The 19,312-nt window shown below is 43.6% G+C and overlaps 1 protein-coding gene across 1 annotated transcript in view; it reads right to left on the reverse strand.

The window, feature by feature from the left end:
* The window catches only part of FRAS1 (Fraser extracellular matrix complex subunit 1), a 400,353-nt gene that overhangs the window by 55,536 nt on the left and 325,505 nt on the right, over positions 1–19,312 (reverse strand). The window contains exons 45-53 of the mRNA XM_028100674.2: positions 18,510–18,698; positions 16,993–17,112; positions 16,544–16,723; positions 8,743–8,867; positions 8,319–8,459; positions 6,332–6,559; positions 4,233–4,346; positions 2,356–2,506; positions 824–983 (exon numbers count right to left, since the gene is read on the reverse strand). Coding sequence (XP_027956475.2) covers positions 824–983; positions 2,356–2,506; positions 4,233–4,346; positions 6,332–6,559; positions 8,319–8,459; positions 8,743–8,867; positions 16,544–16,723; positions 16,993–17,112; positions 18,510–18,698 — 1,408 coding nt within the window. The remainder of the gene's footprint in view (positions 1–823; positions 984–2,355; positions 2,507–4,232; positions 4,347–6,331; positions 6,560–8,318; positions 8,460–8,742; positions 8,868–16,543; positions 16,724–16,992; positions 17,113–18,509; positions 18,699–19,312) is intronic.

The following is a 19,312-nucleotide window of genomic DNA, read 5'->3' on the forward strand; positions in this document are numbered from 1 at the left end:
AAATCAAGTTTGTATGTTATCCCCCACCTCCATTCCAATTTTTGTCTGAATTATCATGAAATTGCTTTCTTAGAATAGTGAGTCTCTGAAATGTAGACTTAAAGAATTATTTCCCCCACAAAATTATAATCCTAGTTATAATGTGACCTATAAAATCAACACTGTGCTTGCCTACCCTTACCAAAGCTGGTGCCTGTTTGCCTCTCAACCCCCCAAAAGACTGCAAAAGCTCCTTAAAGAGTATCTATATTAAGCTACAAAGTTGTCCCAAAGGAAATATAATCCTATGAACACCAAAGGAACTAGGGGAGAATATAAAACTGAGAACAGAGTGAATGTAGAGAGTAAGGCAAAGATGCTTTATTATGGGCCAGTGATTATTTTCAGCCAGTACTGAATGTGTATTTTGTTTCTTATCAGTTCTATTGGATTACCTTCTAAAACTTGAGGGCAGAAGTAAAAATACTTGTAGGAGATGCAGTAAAGCACAATGGTTAAGATCACTGGGTTTCAATCCTAGTTTTACTGCTTATTAGCCATGCGACTTCGGGTAAATTAGTTAACCTCTTTCTGTCTCCATTGCTTTGTTCTTGCGGGGTCAATAATAGCACTCATCTCACAATTGCAAGTATTAAACAAGATAATGTATGTCAAGTGCCTGGTACACATAGTATTAAAAAACATTTGCTGACATTATTTTTATTATTGTTATCCCCACCCCCACCATCATCAGATGACTAGAGTTGACCCCCACATACTTCAACCTGATCTCCTCTGCTTGCCTGATTCACTTCTCAAGAATGAAAGCCAATAACCCTTGTACCTGGTATATTTAAAGCTGATGAGGGACCACTGAACATGGAAGACATTGTCGCTGACCACATTGGGTTTACTGTCTTTCACCAGAAACTGAAAACTATCCATCATCTCATGGATCTTCTCCTCGTGCAACACGTAACGAATCAACCCTAAGTTCACATCCTCTGTGAGAAAAAACACATTGTGAATTAACCTAGAGATGTAAAGATAGCCTTGTAGATTCCACGCTAACACACCCAGTTTATTCTTTTAATGGGTTGCAGACAGAACTTAATTTATAAATAGTAGTCTTTTTTTTTTAAGATTTTTTTTTTTTAAGATTTTATTTATTTATTCATGAGAGACAGCGAGAGAGAGAGGCAGAGGGAGAAGCAGGCTTTCTGCTGAGCAGGGAGCCTGATGCGGAACTCGATCCCAGGACTCTGGGATCATGACCTGAGCCGAAGGCAGATGCTTAAACATCTGAGCCACCCAGGCGCCCAAAAAAGGATAGTAGTCTTAAAAATAAATGTGTCTGCCAGATTTCAAAATAAAATCCTATCACTCTGTGGGACAAAGAGCTGTCTTTACGTCCAGGAAATACCCTGATGCTATTATAAAATGAGAATCCCAGGGTCTCAGCAAAAAAGTACTTTAATGAATCTCTCTGGAATATTAAAGGCAACTTTGAGAGCTGACAAAGAGTCTTTTACTCCATCCTTTGTGTGCGCATGCACACACTCAGCCCTACTTCCTTCTAAATAATGTTCTTTGGAAGGTATGTGCGACTACAAAAAGCTGGGGTTGAATTAAAACAGCCCATACACAAGGCACAGATTAAAGGTTCTCTTCTAGGGGAAAACACAAGATCGAGAACAGGAAGACAAGGGAAATACGGTGCATGAGTTGTAAGGTGCAGTTTTTGCAATGACTGCTCAAGGTAAGGTCCATCCTCAAAAGAAGTCTGGAAGAGTCTGACATGCTTATAATACTACCAAAATACAAAATGGTCCGATTGATGTGATTCAAAATAGGACGATATTTCTGTTGAACAATGTACCTGTGTTGATTTTCTTTGTTAAAGACTTAAGAAACAATCCATAACCCTTAGAGAACAAAATTAAGCCATACAGGATCACGGATATTTCATGAAGTCTGGTTGTTGTTTTTGTTTTTTGTTTTGAAAAAAAACCAAGCACGTTGCACATCTGAAACTAATGTAACATTTGTGTCAACTATGCTTCAATTAAAAAAAGAAGAAAACCAATCAGTATCATGTGATCCCGCCACTAAATCTTGCCAAAACCTAAAGCAATCTGGGAGCTGAGCAAGCATGGTAAAGACAATTTTTTTTTTCTTTTGCCATAATTGAGAGTAATAGGAGAAGGAAATCAGGAGAAGTAAAATTCTGATGTTGGATGGTTGGACACTAAACAATCTATTTGTTTGCAAATAAGTGACTTGAGGGTGAGTAACTAGAAGTGGTTGTGAGAAAGATCAGGGAGGTAGGGAAAGTTAGAAGGGATTTCTCCCATCTCTCGGTTCCCGAGTCCGCACCCTGAGTGAAAGTGACAGTAGCTCTGCCAGGCTGTAGCTTGTTCTCCACATGGCCGTGCTTGGGGCCCGCTGTAATCTCATAGACAAGATGCTGGTCCTCTGTGTCTGGGTCCATGGTCAGCAGTTCCTTCTTGGTGATCAAGTTGGTTGCCTGGAATAGAAACCCATTAAATTTAATTCCTGAAGTGGGAATAAAGCCAGACCAAGACGCTCTGACTCAGAATTAATTCCGTTCAACAATGATTTACTGAGTGCATTTACTGCATGGAAAACTGTCAGGATTGAAGAGGCTAGGAGGACTGCAACCATCCCAGCCTCCGTCCTTGAGGTGTTCACACTTTATTGGGAAAGAAAGGCTCGTGAGCAGGGTAATTGTGGAAAGAGCTATAACGGGAGATACAAAAAGAGTACTGTACTCTTTTGGGGAGTGGGAGAGATTAATTCCGTCTGGATCGGAGGAGGGATTTGAGGTGGTGGGATTTGAGTTTGTCTTTTAAGAAAGGTTGGAACTTTGAAACAATGATAAAATACAGGGAAGAGGTCCAAAGGCATCTATCTACCTTATTGAAGTCAATCACAATTCTTGAAATTGAATAAGATAAATATATGATAGCCCAATACTGCCCAAATATACTGGCTAAATTTTAAGTTACTCATTCATTCATTCAACAAATATTTAGTAAAAGCAAAGGTTTGAAAGAAAAAAGGGGGACGTGTAACTGACCTTTGGACTTGGCAAAATAAAGGTCATTGTTGACTTTGGTAAGAGTCATTGCAGTGGGATAAAAGTGGGGAAGTAGAAAACCAACTGGAGAGTGTCGAGAAGAAAATGGGATGGTTCTGAATATGGGGGAAAAATCAAATAAGGGATGCGAGGAAGTTGTACTAATTTAAAAAATCCCAACCAGTTCTGTAGAAAGCTACAGCGTAGCAGCTACATATACAGCCAACTAATTAGCCCCATGGAGATGAGAAAATCCACATTCTAGAGGGAACACCACACACAAAAGAAAAATCAGTTCCTGAACTGAAGAAGCATGTGTGTCCGGGTGAGGATGAGGATTTACTGCTTGGTCACCAGGTCACCAGGTAAGAACTGTGGCACAGCTTAAGATGACCAAATTGGGGTTTAGGAGGAGAAAGGAATTTTGAAAATAGAAGTCCTCTGAGGATACTCACCTACAAAATACTCACTTCCTTCCCATCTATGGCATATTCCAGATATTTCCCGAAACCCATCATCCCCTACTTCTAGTTAACAAACTTCTAGCGGAGCCAGCTAGAGACTCTATTCCCAGCCTCTCAGATGCAACAGATGGAGCCATATAACCAATTTCTTGCCAGAATAATCTGAGCATAAGTGATGTGTTTCATTTCTGTATCACTTGCTTAAAATGAAGTTCCTTGCCCTCTACTTCTCTGTTTTCTTCTTTCCATGGGCTGGAATATCGATGAATAGTTGAGGAGTGTTGGCTATACCGTCAACAGCAACAACCCAGTGACGTTAGAATAATAAGACAGAAGGAATCTGCATCTCTGAAAGGTCACGTAGAGCCCTGGACTGCCCACTTACTGCCACCCCATATGCGAGAGAAAAAATAAACTTCCATCTTGTTTGAGCTTCTGTATTTTGGGGGTTATTTTGTAAGAACATCTCAAACTATATATAATCCTAACCAAACTCATGGAGCTTGCCAATCTTAGGAAAATCAGCTCCCTTAGGGAGGGATAAACATGAGTCAATCTGGACTTCTATCCCCACATCGCTTCTCGGCCTTTTGGCTAAGATCAAGTGTGGACTTCTATCCCCACGTGGTCACAAATAAGGACACAGCCCATGTTGGTTCATGTGAATGTGGCAGACGGAAAGGCCTCACCTTGCTGTCCATGTACTCCAGCCACTGGAGCCCCAGGTTGGTAACAATTCTAGGGGTGCCATCATCTACTGGGAGGATGTCTACCTGGAAATGCTGAGGTGCCGCGGTCATAACCTGTGGGGGAAGCCAAAAGAGAAAAGTCATCATTCACAGACATCTGAAATATGTCAGGTCCTATGGCCTGCAAAGCTGGAACCCCTGAAATCTGTTGGCACCTCAGAACGGGCAGCTGTGGCAGTTTCCATTGCTTATCACCCTTGGCATGAGGCACAAAAAATGCTGATCGATCAAGTGGGGACAAGATGAGAAGAAAAGTTGACTTTCACACACCCATGCATTCCTTAGGCGGGTTCGATATTGCCCTGAAGTGAAAGAGCAAACAGTAATTTCCTTTCAATAACTCTTGTTGAAATTCTCAGGAGAGGTGGACTAAACTTATCATTGATATGCTAATGTCAAAGTCTCCAGGTGTGATAATAAGTTTCATGAGAGGATATTTTCTTTTTTTCTTTCTTTTTGGGGTGGGGGGGAGGGGCACAGCAAATCAAGAAAGAATAAAAGCTTTTGTGGGAATAGTGAAAAGAAACTGGTCTATAATTTCATTCTCATGCAGATACATGTACACATACGCAATCCACATATGTGGTGAGTCCGGCCCAGAACCTCTGTTTCTGGGAAGATAAGGCACGCCAGCACGCAGGGCAGCAAGACGCTGGCTTTTCAATCTTCTGCAACCTTCCTAAATAATTTCCATTTCAAAAATAATACAGTCCCTCTGGAGACCTACCATGACCTTTTATATTTATTAGAGAAGTAGCCCTCCTGCTGATTCATCCTGAAATCTCTTTTCTCTTCTGAAAGTCAAATGAAGTGGGGGAGCAGCTATAGTTCAGAAGAGAAAAAAATAAAAACAGTGATCTGCCAGGTGGTGATGCAGAGCAGACACCAAAATGACAGGAAATCTCAAGAGCTGTCTCACTGACACCTAGGCCAACGGAGAATGACCTTCACGCAGACTGTCTCTAAAGGATGCAGGGGGATCTTTCTTCCAGGAAAGGAATCATTCCTGGTCATCATCAAAGTAGGAAAGGACTCTGCAGGATGAGGAGCTGACCCTTCTGTTATCCTGAAATACAGCTGGGTGTGATCGAGTTGCTCAGTCACGCTGCTTCTGCTGAGTCAGACTCGAATGCGCAAGATGCAGGCGGGTCCTCGGGCCCACCTTTTACCACAGTTGCCGTTATTCCCCGGGGAGGGTTAGGAACCTGCCAGAAACCTGGCTGAGGAATGAAGGAGTGAGCAAAAGCCGCAGGGAGGGGAGTGGAGAGGCCATCTTCAAGTTTCTTCCAGACACCTGAACCTTGGAACGGGGCAATTCTCTTCGGGAAGGAAAGCTTGACAGCTGCAGGACCTCAAGAGAAAAACCCCTTTACCTGTTTCACCAGCTGGTCCTAAAACGATGACAGTGATGATGATATTAGAGCCACAGTGTATTGGATGCTTCCTACATTTCCTGTGAAGGCACTGGGCCAAGTGTTTACGCACGTCCTAAGGACTGATCTCATCCCCATTTTACAGACATTTCAGCTAGTAAGTGAGAGAGCCAGAATTTAAATCAGTGTCTTTTAGATGCGAAAGCCATACTCTTAACCAGGTTATTCTCTTCATGACATTGAGAAACTCTGGCTGGCTGAGGGGACACACAAAAGAGAAAGACAATCTAGAATCATATGAGATTAGCTACTAGAATCAGATGAAAGAAAGATGAAAGGAGTCAATGGCGGGCCAAAAGGAAAAGAGAAACAATGACAGTCATAGGAACGATCACTATCACCCTTTATTGTGCGTGCTATTTGCCAACAATGTTCCCCACTTTATGTGGATTACCTCCTTTGATCCTTAGACTAACTGAAGCTGGTGACTGCAAAATCGTACCCATTTTACAGATGAAAAGCTGAGGCTTGGAGAAGTTAACTAATTTGCCCGAGGCCAATTAGTGACAATAAAAACATGCTATTCTTGGCTGAAAAATGCCCTGTTCTGCTTCTGGACAACCTCTGGCACACTGCGCCTCCCTCTCCGCTGTCTGTGCCCCTCACCTCTTTTCCTCCTTCTTCGACGATAAAGAAGGGATTTGTCCCATCAGCCACAGTGAAGGTGAACCGGTCTCTGAGGGAGTTGCTGCCGTCATGGCTGTAGCTGACCCGGTTCTGGTAGATGTCTTCCATGGTGAAGATGGACGTGTGCCGGAAATACTGCCCGTGGCTGGCTCGCTCGATGGTGCCGTGGCGCGGGGGCTGCACAATGGTGAATGTGACAGACTCGGCCTGTTGAGGAGGGAAAAAGCAAGGGGGGGAAGGGAAGTTTGGAACAGAAATCAGTTCGTTTTGTTTCGTTTTAAAAGATTTATTTATTTACTTATTTATTTGATGGGGGCGGGGCAGAGGGAGGGAATCTTCAAGCAGACTCCCTGCTGAGCATAGAGCCCGACACAGACCTCCAACCCACAACCCACGCGATCATGACCTGAGCCGAAACCCAGAGTCAGACGCTTAACCAACTGAGCCACCCAGGCACCCCAAACCAGATTTGTGAGTGATGGCCAGTAGGCGGTCAAGGGTATCCAAACCTAAAGACGTTTATAAAATAAGAAGGGCATTTTCTTTATAGATATCAAAAATAAAACAAAGGAGAGAAACTATGTTGGGGATTACAATTGAACTTATGTTCTGGTGCCTTCTGGTGTCAGACTAAGACATTTAAATTTGTCTTTTAAGGATCATAGGGGAAAACCTGAATTTTTAACCTCTACCAGGATGACAGGAGCTAGACCTTTTAAAACTATTCATTTTCCTTCCCAACCTTTCCCCACACTTTCCCAAAATTCTCATATCGAGCATCCCATATACATCAGAACAGAAGATAATTTCCCATGTCTAGTTGCGGCTTCTAGGGTGGCACACAGAAGGAAAAATAAAGACATAGAAAACACTGTTCGAGACTTCCCAGTGATTTCTCACCAACTTAGAATAAAATGCAAAGGCCTGACCTATGCCAACAAGGCCCTCTGTGTCCGGGTCCTCGGGTTCCTCTCTGGCTGCATTCTTTTCTCCTGCTTGCTCACTGGGCCCCAGCCTCTTCCCTTCTTTGTTGTAACTTGAAGCTCACTTGACCACAGGGCCTTTGCACTCCTGGTTCTTTGGCTCAAAGAATGACTCAGATAACTGCATTCCTTGCTCTTCCACTTCATGATGTCTCTGCTCAAAGATCAGCTCCTCAGAGAAGACTTCCTTGACCACTCCGTCTCAAATAACACACCCTTCAATCTCTATGGCCTTTATCTTGCTTTATTTTTTAATTCATAGCACTCATCATATCTGACGTGATGTTATACGTTCTTTCTTGTCCGTCACCCTAACCAAAGGCTGGAAACCCCCTAAGGCCAGAACTCTGTTTTGTTCCCAGCCCTGTCTTTAGCATCTGGAGCAGAGGCTGGTACAGGGAAGGGTACCCACAGAACTAATGAACAAAGTTATGGTACTCTTTATGAGAGCTAAGTCATGCCAGAATGTTAGATACTTTAATCTGAAAGCATCATGAGAATAAGACTTTAGTCTCTGCATGCCCTGTTTTACTAAATAAAGCCTCCTTCCTTGAGGATGCTCAAATCGTAGTATTTCGCTGTCATTCAGAGAAGTCTGAATGAAGGGGGTAAATGGTAGGAAAAATGAATAGGTTCCCCAAACCCTTGTTCACTCTAATAAGGAAGAATAAAAAAAAAAATTGGCTAAAATGTCATCTAATTTTCTATGAATCATGATAAAAAAAAATCAGCATATTAAGGGATTATTCCATGTAATCAGGGGACAGAGTGAATGTACTTAGGAGTTCAGAAAGGGTTTAAAAACAATTTGATCTCAAATATATTAGTTTCTCTTTTCCAGAAGACCACAGGGTCTTCTGATTTTTAACCTTTCAAGGACACTTGCACTAACCTCACTACTCTGCCCTACCCTTGGGATACACAGTCACAATGTGACAGATCAGCCTCTCATTCAGCCAGAGAACCCAGGGGAGTGCTCTTACCTCTGTGTCTGCATCCACCGCCTTGAGCTCAAACTCTGTGATGGTCTTCCTCACACCCTCCTGCACCCGCATGCCCAGGTTCTGTACAACAGGCAGTGAATCGTCCACAGGGCGTATGGTGATATGGAAAGTCTGGGTTACCTAAATGGCAGAAAGTACAGGTGGGACACCTGTCCCCGGCACCCACCCAAGTAGAAGGTAGGTGCTCTCTACTTTTCCTTTCACCCATTCCTGGCTTGAGTGGTTGACCAGGAATCCAAAGTGGTTTCCCTTTGGTGAGAGCCCCCGGAGCTGTCAGAAGCCACCACTATCCTTGGGTGCGAGCAGGCGAAAGTGAAGCTTGCAGAGTTGCTTCTCATATTCCCTTCAAAGAAGACTGTTGAATCAGTGCCCATTCACTGAGGGCATGGAGTGCCTTGCCTACCTCACTGACTCCATCGGAGAGCGTAAAGCTGAAGGCATCGGAATGTTTCTCGGTCTCACTGGAGTGGATATACCGAACATTTTGTGAAGTCAGGTCAGCTTGAGTAAAGGAACTAATCTGGATACCTAGCAAAAGGGGAAGAGAGAACCAGAAAAAGGATGTCAAAATGCTAGCCATACTTTTCTAATGCTAGAGAAATATCATACTCTCAACCCGACAGAGTCCTTTGTATATCTCTTACAGCATTTACGTGCTTCTCTCTGAGACCTTGTGTTAGAGTCGTTTGTGTATTTTTTTTCCCTAGCACAGCATATGTTCTGTGGGAGCACATGTTAGCTTAATTATCTAGCTTCTGCTATGTGCCAAGCCAACAGCAGGTGCTCAATAAATGTTCCTCTCCTTTCTCTGGGGGTTTATGTATGCAGGTCAAATCTGTGAAACGTAAAGCCATTGCCTTAGTCTCCAAACTCCTCTCTCTTTAAGTTTTATATTCCCCCACAGCCTCACAGTTCTTTCTGAAAACCTGTCCTAATTTTTAATATTGTGTGATGGTTTAGCTTTTGAACACTGGAGTCATAGGGCTTGGCTACACATAAGCTTTTCTCTGTGATTGGTGAGCCTGGCATCCATAATTTCATTGGATATTCTTCAAGGTCCCTTTCAACCCTCTGGTCTATGATTTTCTAGCTTCTCATATACCACTTTAGCCAGGCCGGCAGTTAACAAAACTTACCGCATGACTTTGGGGTTGGCGCAATCATTCTATCTCAACTCTTAAATGACCTAAAAAACCAGTATCCTTTAATAACATGATATAGAGGAAACACATTAAATTTTTTTCAGACTTGTTTTAAAAGTAAAAAAACAAAATACTAACGTGATTTTAGATAATGCCAATGTATCCCACAAATGATTAACATCTTATGTTTTTAAATGTCCCACAACATTTAGCGAAACAGCCCGGAATTCTTGCTTCTATCTTAGGGCTTCTGTGACTCATCCTCTGCTGCCAGCCAAGACGGAAACAAAACCACATCTTTTAGTCCCTCGGCACAAATTCCCTCTTTCTGATTCTGGATATTGGGGTATTAATCCATTGAGTCTAGTCCTTTGATCTGGTCCTGAAATTCATTTGCTGCTTCCTGGGATGTATTATTTATCATTGTTAATCCCGGCAAAACCAGTTTGGCTTTTTCATAAAAAAACAGAGATTCTACTTTGACTGTTTTACACTGAACTGGGACATCAATATCACTGGCTTTATCTTTTTTTACAAAAATCAACCTACATGGTTTACATTTGCAACTCTCTTTATCACCTGAAATTTGTTACCTAGATACAACAGCCTCCTGAATATTGGGGCATTATTTTTTTTTTTTTGATGAGGAGGCATTTGATATTTCTGTGCTTGCTACATCAGCTGGTGACAGGCAAAAAATGCGGCCCCCTGTCTTATCACTTTGTCTTGTGGCTCGAGACAGAAATCCATACCATTCTTTAAAAATTTAATAACTTCAGACTGGCTGCACTGGGAAATTTAAATCTCTTTCCCTGCTGTGAATCCATCCTCACAGCTTATGGGGAAATACTTGTCTGGATTCTCGCGATCAACCGGTCACCTACTTCACTGTGCCCTTTATATGAGTCCTTAGCCTGAGAGTGATTAAGAAAGGTGATAGATTTTTCCCTTCTTGGAAAGAAAGGTTTGGAATTGGTCTTTTCTTTTCTTAACATTTCTTATTGAGAGGGAACTGATGTATAATAAATTGCATATTTAAAATGTACACATATTTAAAATGTACAATTTCATGAGCTTTGGCACATCCATGAAACCATCACCTTAATCAAAATAGTGAACATATCCATCACCCCCAAAGTTTCTTAATGCTCTATAATCCTTCCATTCTTTCCTTTTTGTCCCCTACCCTATCCCAAAGAAACAAATCAATTATTTTCTGTAACTATAGATTAGTTGGATTTTTCTAATTTTTTTCATAATTAGAATCATAGAGTATATGCTATTTTAGGCATGGTTTCTTTCACTTAGCATAATTATTTTGAGATTTATCCATCTTGCAGCATGCATTAATTCTTTTTTATTCTTTTTTGTTTGTTTATTCTTGTTTATTGTTGAGTGGTATTCTATCGTATGGATATATCATAGTTTGTGTCTCCATTCACCTGTTAATGGACATTTAGGTTATTTCTAGTTTTGTGCTATTGCAAACAAAGCTGCTATGATCCTTCATGCACTAGTCTTGGTATGGGCATAAGTTTTTATTCTTGGGTAAATCTCTAAGAGTGGAATAGTGGGAATATATATTAGGTACATGCTTAACTTTTTAGGAAACTGCCAAACTAAGTGGTTCTTTGTGCCAGAGGGTAACGAGGTGCATCTAGAACAGAAGCTTCAAGAGGACAAGGATTTTTGATGTTTTTTTCACTACTGTGCACCTAAAATAGTGCCTAGCACAGAGTAGGTACTCAAAACATGCTTGGTGAATGAATTCAGTTCATCCACTATAATCACTATCTAAGAGGTCCTACTGAGCACAGATTTTCCATCTCTGTACACTTCAAAAAATATTCTAGCCTTTGCTAATTGGGTATTGGAAGACTTAAGCTACTCACCATCAAGATGGTATTTCTAATAACATATCATCCCTACTGGCTGTCACAGCAGGTAGTTACTCTTTAAAATATCTTGAAGGAGTTTAATCCCATCCAAGGTGTTTTCCGTTACCAACCTGCTGGCTAAACTATGTATCTGGCTGTATTACGGAGACCCACATTAACCCTGTCAATTTTTCCAATTCCCCTGGAGGGCCAGCATGTTAGAGAAAGTTCAGTCCAGGTCAGGGAAGCATGCACAAATAAAGCATCTTTGAAGAAACTGCCTTCCTAACAGGATGTTAGGTGATTGCCTTGGCCTTCCTGCTTTCTGCAGAGCTGTGGATGGCTGCACCTCAGGCTCAGGCTGTGGGAGACCCTCAGCTTTTCTGCTCCAGCTTTTCTTCAAAGCCTCCTGTTAGGGAATGAATTGTGTCATCTCCGCTGCCCCCTCCCCGCCAGTTCATACGCTGAAGTCCTAACCCTCAGTACCTCACAGTGTGACCTTATTTGGAAATAGGATCATCGCATATGTAAGTAGTTAAGATGCAGTCATTAGAGTGGGCCCTAATCCATTCTGATTAAAGTCCTTATAAAAGGGGAGAGTTTGTCTGAGACATACACAGACAGGGAATGTGCCATGTGAGCACGAAGATGGCCATCTCTATAAAGCCAAGGAGAGAGGGCTGGGACAAATTCTCCCTCACAGCCCTCAGAGGCGATCTCAACCCTGCTGACACCAGGATCTCGACTTCCAGCCCCAGATCTGTGAGACAATACATTTCCTTTGTTACGTTGCTTAGTCTGTGGTACTTTGTTACGGCAGTCCTAGCACACTCATATCTCTCTGTTCGCGGGGAGAATCCGAAGTAAAGCAATGGGTGTTATCTTATTTTGGTTGGTGTCACCAACCTGAGAGAGGCAGAGAGAAAGAGGAAACCAAGGAACACCCTTGCTAAAGCATCCTCTCCGGGAAGTCCTTCCTAACTCACTCCCATGCCTCTCTCAGGTGGACCTCACTGTGCTGTGGCTCCCACCGTCCTGTCATGTTGCTGTCACGGCTACAGAAACACATTTGCACGTGTTTGTTTGCATGTGTCTCACTTCCAGAACAAATCCTCTCCTGCACCAGTTACTCAGTGAATGCTTGGTGAAGGTGAGAACTGGTGTTGTGCTGGAGAGTGCTACCCTCCTCCCCGACTTTAAAAAACACAACTTCTAACTGTTAGCTAAGCAACTGGATGCCCAGTTAGGGGCTACCATTCCCAGTCACCTCACAGCTTTGTCTGACTACCCTCTTGCCATGGGGATGTGATCAAAATGGATGTGTTCTTCCAGTAATACCCCTAACACAGAAATGGACGTGGGCTCCCCTGGCCTTTGTCCCTTACTGCTGGCTGGGGAATGACAACAATTACAGTAGTCACCTTGGACCAGAGATGGGAGCCTCCTATTGAGGCACTTTAGGCCATCCAGGACACCTGCCTCTGGATTTTTCTGTGAGAGAAAATGAACTTCTTTTTGATGGCACTGCAGTTTGGGCCTCTCTGTTTCAGAGGCTTAGCTTCTATCCAGTAATATAACTCCTTACTCTGATTTCACAAGAAAAAGAGTCTTCAGGGTCCCTGACATGGGGGTGTGGCCCCTCAACCTTGAAAAGGGCACACGCGGGGTCCAGACTCTCATGCTACTCTCCCTCGAGGCAGCAGGCTTGGTCTGTCTTCTGCACAGTGTGCATAGGCATATGGCTCCCTATATCTCCTCAGAGGAACAAAATAGGATCTTCACACCCTTCCTGTCTATTTAAAAAGAAAATCACGATCACCCCTGACCAAGACAGACAGTATGCGAACGAGTCCACTTCAGTTAACCAGCGAGAGTTAACCAGAGTTAACCAGAGTTACCCATTGCAGTTTATATCTGCAAGTGCTGGTGGAAACTGATAATTCCAAGAGGCATCAGGCCCCAAACAGCTCAGTGCCTGCACCACAAGACACAGGCCTGGAAGTCCGCTTGCTCTTCTTGGAAAGCGCAGGCCAGCCCACCCCAGCTCCGGGTAGATCCATCCTCATCCAGAGGCGAAGGGGTGAGGTGCGGGGACTTTTGACATGAAAGATGGCAATGTGTATTTCCTCTGAAGGGACACCTTTCACATCTAAAAAGAATCAAGTTCACGAAAATATTCTCACTTAGGGCAGACAGGAAAGTGAGAATTCTGGCAAAATGCTACAGAAAGGACACAGAATGGGGTTGGAGGTGCAGGAAGGGCAGGAAGCCCTGCTCCACTAGCAATGGGAAGGGGCCCCAAGAGTAAAGGGGAGGGGACTGGATCCTCGGATCTGGGCCACCAAGAGTTACTAGAAACAGGTGGCCTCAGAAAAACTGGTGGGCGCATGAGTCAGGCGGGTTAGGAAGTCAGGCCTGGTGGGAAAGGGCAGGTGAAGGGTAGTGTCTCAGGGAAGGGGAGCCCTCCCTCTATTTTTGGAGGGTGCTTTCCCAAGATAAGGGAGAAATGTGATCACCTATGAGTCTCTCTCCCTAAGCAGCACTGACTTGGTCTTGGCAGCCAGAATTTAAGCCCAGTGAAGGCTGAGACTGTAAAAACAGAAAAGGAGTAATTGAAGCAGCCTCACACTGAACTTTTAAACACAGCCCCCCGGGTCAAAGAAGAGCAAGGGCTGGGAATGACCAGCAATGATGCAACTGACAGTGCCTTGCTTGAGGCTCAGCGCTTTTAAAGCTCTGTATCGTGTGGATGCAGTTGCCCAGCACAATAGCTAAGAGTCTGCCCTTTCATCTCCGGAGAGATACAATCCGCAACCTGACAGAATTCTGGCAGAAGCAATTAGCTCATGAATTAGTTATCAGATATCTCAGGCAGCCAACATCTTAGGAGTGCTGATCTGCATTCTTCCCCCAGGAACTTCAGGACAAAAGGGTAGGCCATTTGCTCCATTTGCATTAGGGATTTTAGCCAATCTCTCCATCCTTCCCCACACCCTTCCACCAAACCCTCACAACACCTCCCCCTCCACCATCACCCTTGCCATCACCGTGGTCTGCCTTCCTCACCTCCCCTGCCAGGCTACCCTCCACCTCTCGAAGCTCCCCTCCCCACAGATCTCCCTCTCATTCACCCTACGCATTCAGTGGTCTTGCTGCCTCTGGAATGGAATGTGCCAGGCTGATCCCACCTCAGGATGGTAAACTCCCGGATCCCTCTGTCTGGAATGCCCTTTCGTTATAACGGTCAGCATGGCTGGCTCCCTCACTCTCCTCAGACGTCTTGTCAAATGTCATCTTACAGCAGGGAGTTCTTCCCTTACCCCCTTGCTCCCTGTACCCTGGAATACTCTTATTTCTCCCCTAAAATACTCATAACCATTGATATATGATATATCTGCTTGCTTGTTTGCTTGTGGTCTTACTCCCTATATTAAGAGAGCGAGTAGAATCCCGGTAAGTATGTCCCCTGTTTTGTTATTCCCCTGGTTGAAGGAATGATCTGTAACTTGAAATCCAAAGGAAGAAAGTGATGATCTAAATCTGCAAACCATCACCGCCTCTATGATGTATGAAACAAAGACAACTCTACGATGCATGAAACAAGGACAACTCTACGATGCATGAAACAAGGACAACTCTACGATGCATGAAACAAGGACAACTCTACGATGCATGAAACAAGGACAACTCTACGATGCATGAAACAAGGACAACTCTACGATGCATGAAACAAGGACAACCTCTATGATGCATGAAACAAGGACAACTCTACGATGCATGAAACAAAGACAACTCTACGATGCATGAAACAAAGACAACTCTACCTTTAGAGTGCTCATTCAGCAAGTGCCTCACATCCACTCAGCTGCCAAGTTCTATAGGTTCTCCCCCTGAAATCCCTCACTCCCTCCCACTCTTCCACCAACTGTTGTTGATTGAATACAGTTTACTGGGTGCCAGGCATGATCACTTACATGGTTCTCATCTTCCTATTTCCACTACCACCCCTCTAGAGGAAGCCTCACCACCCACGACTGGGCCAAATGTGAGACTTCTGACCCACTGTGCCTGCCTCCTCTCTCCTTTTTCAGTCCATCTGTCAGACACTAGACGAATGCCACTTTCCTTCCATGCTCAAAATTCTGCAGTGACTCTCTATCGCCTGTTGAATTACATAGGGCTTACTTATCCCAGCTTTGAAGACCCTCCATAAAATCTCAGTCTACCCATGAGCCCCATCTACTCCTATTTTCAGAATATATGCTTTAGCTAAACTAGCCCACTCATTGTTTTTTGAATGTGCCCACATGCTATTCCCATCTCTGAAAATAATACCATTTCTCTCTGCTCAAACTCTACCTTCTAAGGGCATTTTTTTTTTTTTTTAAGATTTTATTTATTTGTCAGAGAGAGAGAGAGAGAGAGAGAGAGAGAGACAGAGTGAGAGTACAAGCAGGGGGAGCTGCAGGCAGAGGGAGAAGCAGGCTCCCCGCTGAGCAGGGAGCCCGATGTGGGTCTTGATCCCAGGACCCTGGGATCATAACCTGAGCCGAAGGCAGACGCTTAATAGACTGAGCCACCCAGGCGCCCTCTAAGGGCACTTTTAAATGCCATCTCTGTGCACCTTCCTACCCAATGCAGCCTCTCCCATTTTTGAACTTCTATGACACCAGGTTTATATAGTTCTTAAAATACCTGCCATATTCTTCCCTTATGTACGGCTATATACAAAGGTTCCTTACTTCATCCAGTAAAGCACATTAGAAGGTGAGGATGAGATTTCCTTTATCTTTTTTTGCCCCCTCAGCAGCAGCTCAACTAGAATCTTGCCCAATACACATGCTCACTTGCTATTTCCTGAGTTACATTTTTAAACACAGTGCATCATACTGTGCCAGGTGCTCAGACTTTAGAAGAACGGGGTGCAGTGTTTGCCCTAAAGGAATTGACAATCTGGTTATGGAGACAAGACTGCTTACATAAAAATTGCAACTGTTCAACTTTCAGCAAGGAATTATTGAGCATCTACTGTGTGTCAAATATGATGCAAGGTAGTATATAATGGTTAAAATTAGTAATGTAAAAATAAATACTAACCAAGGCCGATTCTAGGTGTGAGTGGCTTATCCCCAACACTTACTAAATCCCAACTTTGGTTTGATGAAGCAAGAGATGACAGGCTTACCTGGTGATGTGGCGTGTTCCAGGTGGCCCAGCTTGGGCTGTCTAGTGATGGTATAGATCAGCTCTGTAGGCTTACTCTCCTGGTCAGTGGCAGAGAGCTGCAGAGTGGTGATTTTCTCCACTGAGTTCTCATCCAAGACCAGCCCTTTGTTGGTGGTGATGACCGGTGGGGAATTGTCTTCTGAAAATACCAGAAAGAGTGATTTGAAAGGGGATCCTTTCAGCCTCCTTTCTTCAATCCTGGACCTGGCGCCCAGGAGTAAAATCAGAATAATCCTTAGGCCTGTCCATCAGAGAGTGCCCCAGGGAGCCAGAGTTTCACACAACAGTGTGATTCCAGATTCCCATGCAGCTCAGTAAAGGAAAGACTCCAGCCTCGAGGCAAGCACGGTGCACACTATATAACCTCAGACCTGCTGGAATATTTTTAGAAACCCAAAGTCCCCTTACCCAAAACAGTGATGGAAAATGACTGGCCAATCAGCGTGTTGCCTTCTCCATCGACCACATCGAATTTAAAAGCAAAGCTCCCGCCAGATTCTCCTTTCCCGTGTCTGTATTCTACCTGACCTGTAAAAAAGGACAACATAATCAAGATTTGCTCTTAGTGCTTTCTGCCCTTATTTCTGAAGTGGGAAGTGGGAATCTGATTGGTATTCACACCAATGAATCAATTAACACCTTCCTCACTTTGACATCGCTTTAGACATTTTAATCTAAAGTTTTCAATTCCTCCCTTTCCCCTCCCACTACTGACTTCCTCACAATCAAAAACACTCTCATAATAAAATCATCCCAAGTAGCACTGCTTATGGTTTGTGAAAAACTCGAAGGAAGTCTCATGAGTAACCACATGGAAAATGTGCAGCGATGACACCCGCATCGTTGGCCATATACCCACGTCATGGGGCCAGAGACACGGAGCTGTGGCCTATATTCTCCCAGAGCTCGTCACTCCCATTTCTCAGTGCAGCTTTACGTCATTTTTGAAACAGCACTGAACATAACCAACCAACAAATTAACAGATAAACTACATATTAGTCAAAAGGATCCACAGGGAGAAGCGCAAACTCTTCCATTCTCGTTCAGCCACAGCATCACTTCCAGGTACCTTGCAATGTAAATATAACCAAACATCTGGGGAGAGGCACCCGGTCTCATTTTTACAAAAGAGACACTGAGGCAAGGGATAATTAAGGAATTACTATCCCTTTTGTCTATTCCACCCCCTTCAGTAAAGTAGAGACAGTCCAGGGAGAATTCAGCTGCTACCCATTTTGAGTGTTAGTGCATGGACAACACCCTTATTTCTACTCCTCAGGGCCCTATTTCCACCTCTAAATGGAATTGCACATCCTCCCATGACTTTGGATTACTTTTTCCCCCCACTATGTAACTCCCCCTGACTTTTTTTTTTTTTTTTTTTACCCCTGAAAGAACTATACAGTAACTACGTAGCATTTAACATGTATGCTTTTACATTACATCAGCACTTCCTGGAGGAGGGACGAGCTATGTAATCTCCCCCAGGCAGCTCCGATTTATGCCCTTCCATTTTGCTTAGTTCATTAACTTGTGCTCTTGGGGGAGCTGAAAAGAGATATAAATTGTTCACCTAAGGCAGGCATAATTTTCACCATAATCCATCCCAATTCACTTCTTTTTCCTTGTCTCTCTCACACACTTTTTAGCATCATAGCAAGTCAAAATGATTTTTTTTCCTCTATAATAGCCCCAAATTTCATCAATTCCGTGTCAAAGCATGAACACATTTTAGCCAAGAAGGATAGTTTTTTTAAAAACAAAAAATTGAGGAGACAAGAAAGAATAAATGAAACTATAACCCAGCTCTTATTCAGAACAAAGAGTGCAGTTTACTGCCATAAGCTACCAGGCATTTAACTCCCATTTACTACTGTGGGTGGACTCTGTCGAAGTCTGGGCAGGCGCAGGAGAACTAGCTGACCTTGGCTAATGTCAGCCTGAGTGAAACTCCGGAGGGGGCCTTTCACAGAGATTTGCTCCGGGTTGTCGTGCTTTGCCATCTGCAGGCGCCCCGCGCCCGGATCTTCCTTCATGATGTACATCACCTGACGGTCATCCAAATCAGTATCTGTCACTCTCAAATGCTGTTCTGTGATGCGTGCTACGGACCCTGGAAAAGAGTGGGAGGGAGGAGGTCATTGCCCATCATTGCCTTTGAATAGGATGTCAAGGGATTTCAGGAGACTAGAGACTAAATGATCACACATTGCCTGGGTTTAAGTGAATACCAGGTGCTTGCCCTTCCTGGTTTCCAGCTGCATACATTTTAATTTCCCTAAGTGAAACAATCCCAACTTCCCAATTTGTTAATCCTCCCTTGGGTTTAGATCTGAGCCCTTTTCTCTGCTGATCCATTTTCACTCTCCCTGCTCCATGCTCACTCTACTCCTGTGACCTATCAGTTACCCACTCCCTAGATCAATGTAATAACTCCTAGATCTTTGGTGAAGCCTTCTTGGACCTAACTTATTTACTGTCTTGAGGTTCACTAAATCATAAGCAACAGCTTTACCTAAACTTATAAATATATCTTGTTGCCATCTCAAACCAAATAGTTAAAATCAATGTTTACAGGATTATAAAACTGGGGACTCTGAGTGCTAGGCCCTTGTAAGGCTCTGCAGGTTGTTGGGGATGGAGGTGAGACACTAGCAACTGGCAAACACCTCTTCTCGGGGCCTTGCCCCTTGCTTTCCTGTCCAGCTCATATTGAAAATAGTAAAT

The sequence above is a fragment of the Eumetopias jubatus genome, unplaced genomic scaffold (genome assembly GCF_037043125.1).
Source record: "Eumetopias jubatus isolate StellerSeaLion01/CBP00866 unplaced genomic scaffold, mEumJub1_p1.0 scaffold_2, whole genome shotgun sequence".
Classification (NCBI taxonomy): domain Eukaryota; kingdom Metazoa; phylum Chordata; class Mammalia; order Carnivora; family Otariidae; genus Eumetopias; species Eumetopias jubatus.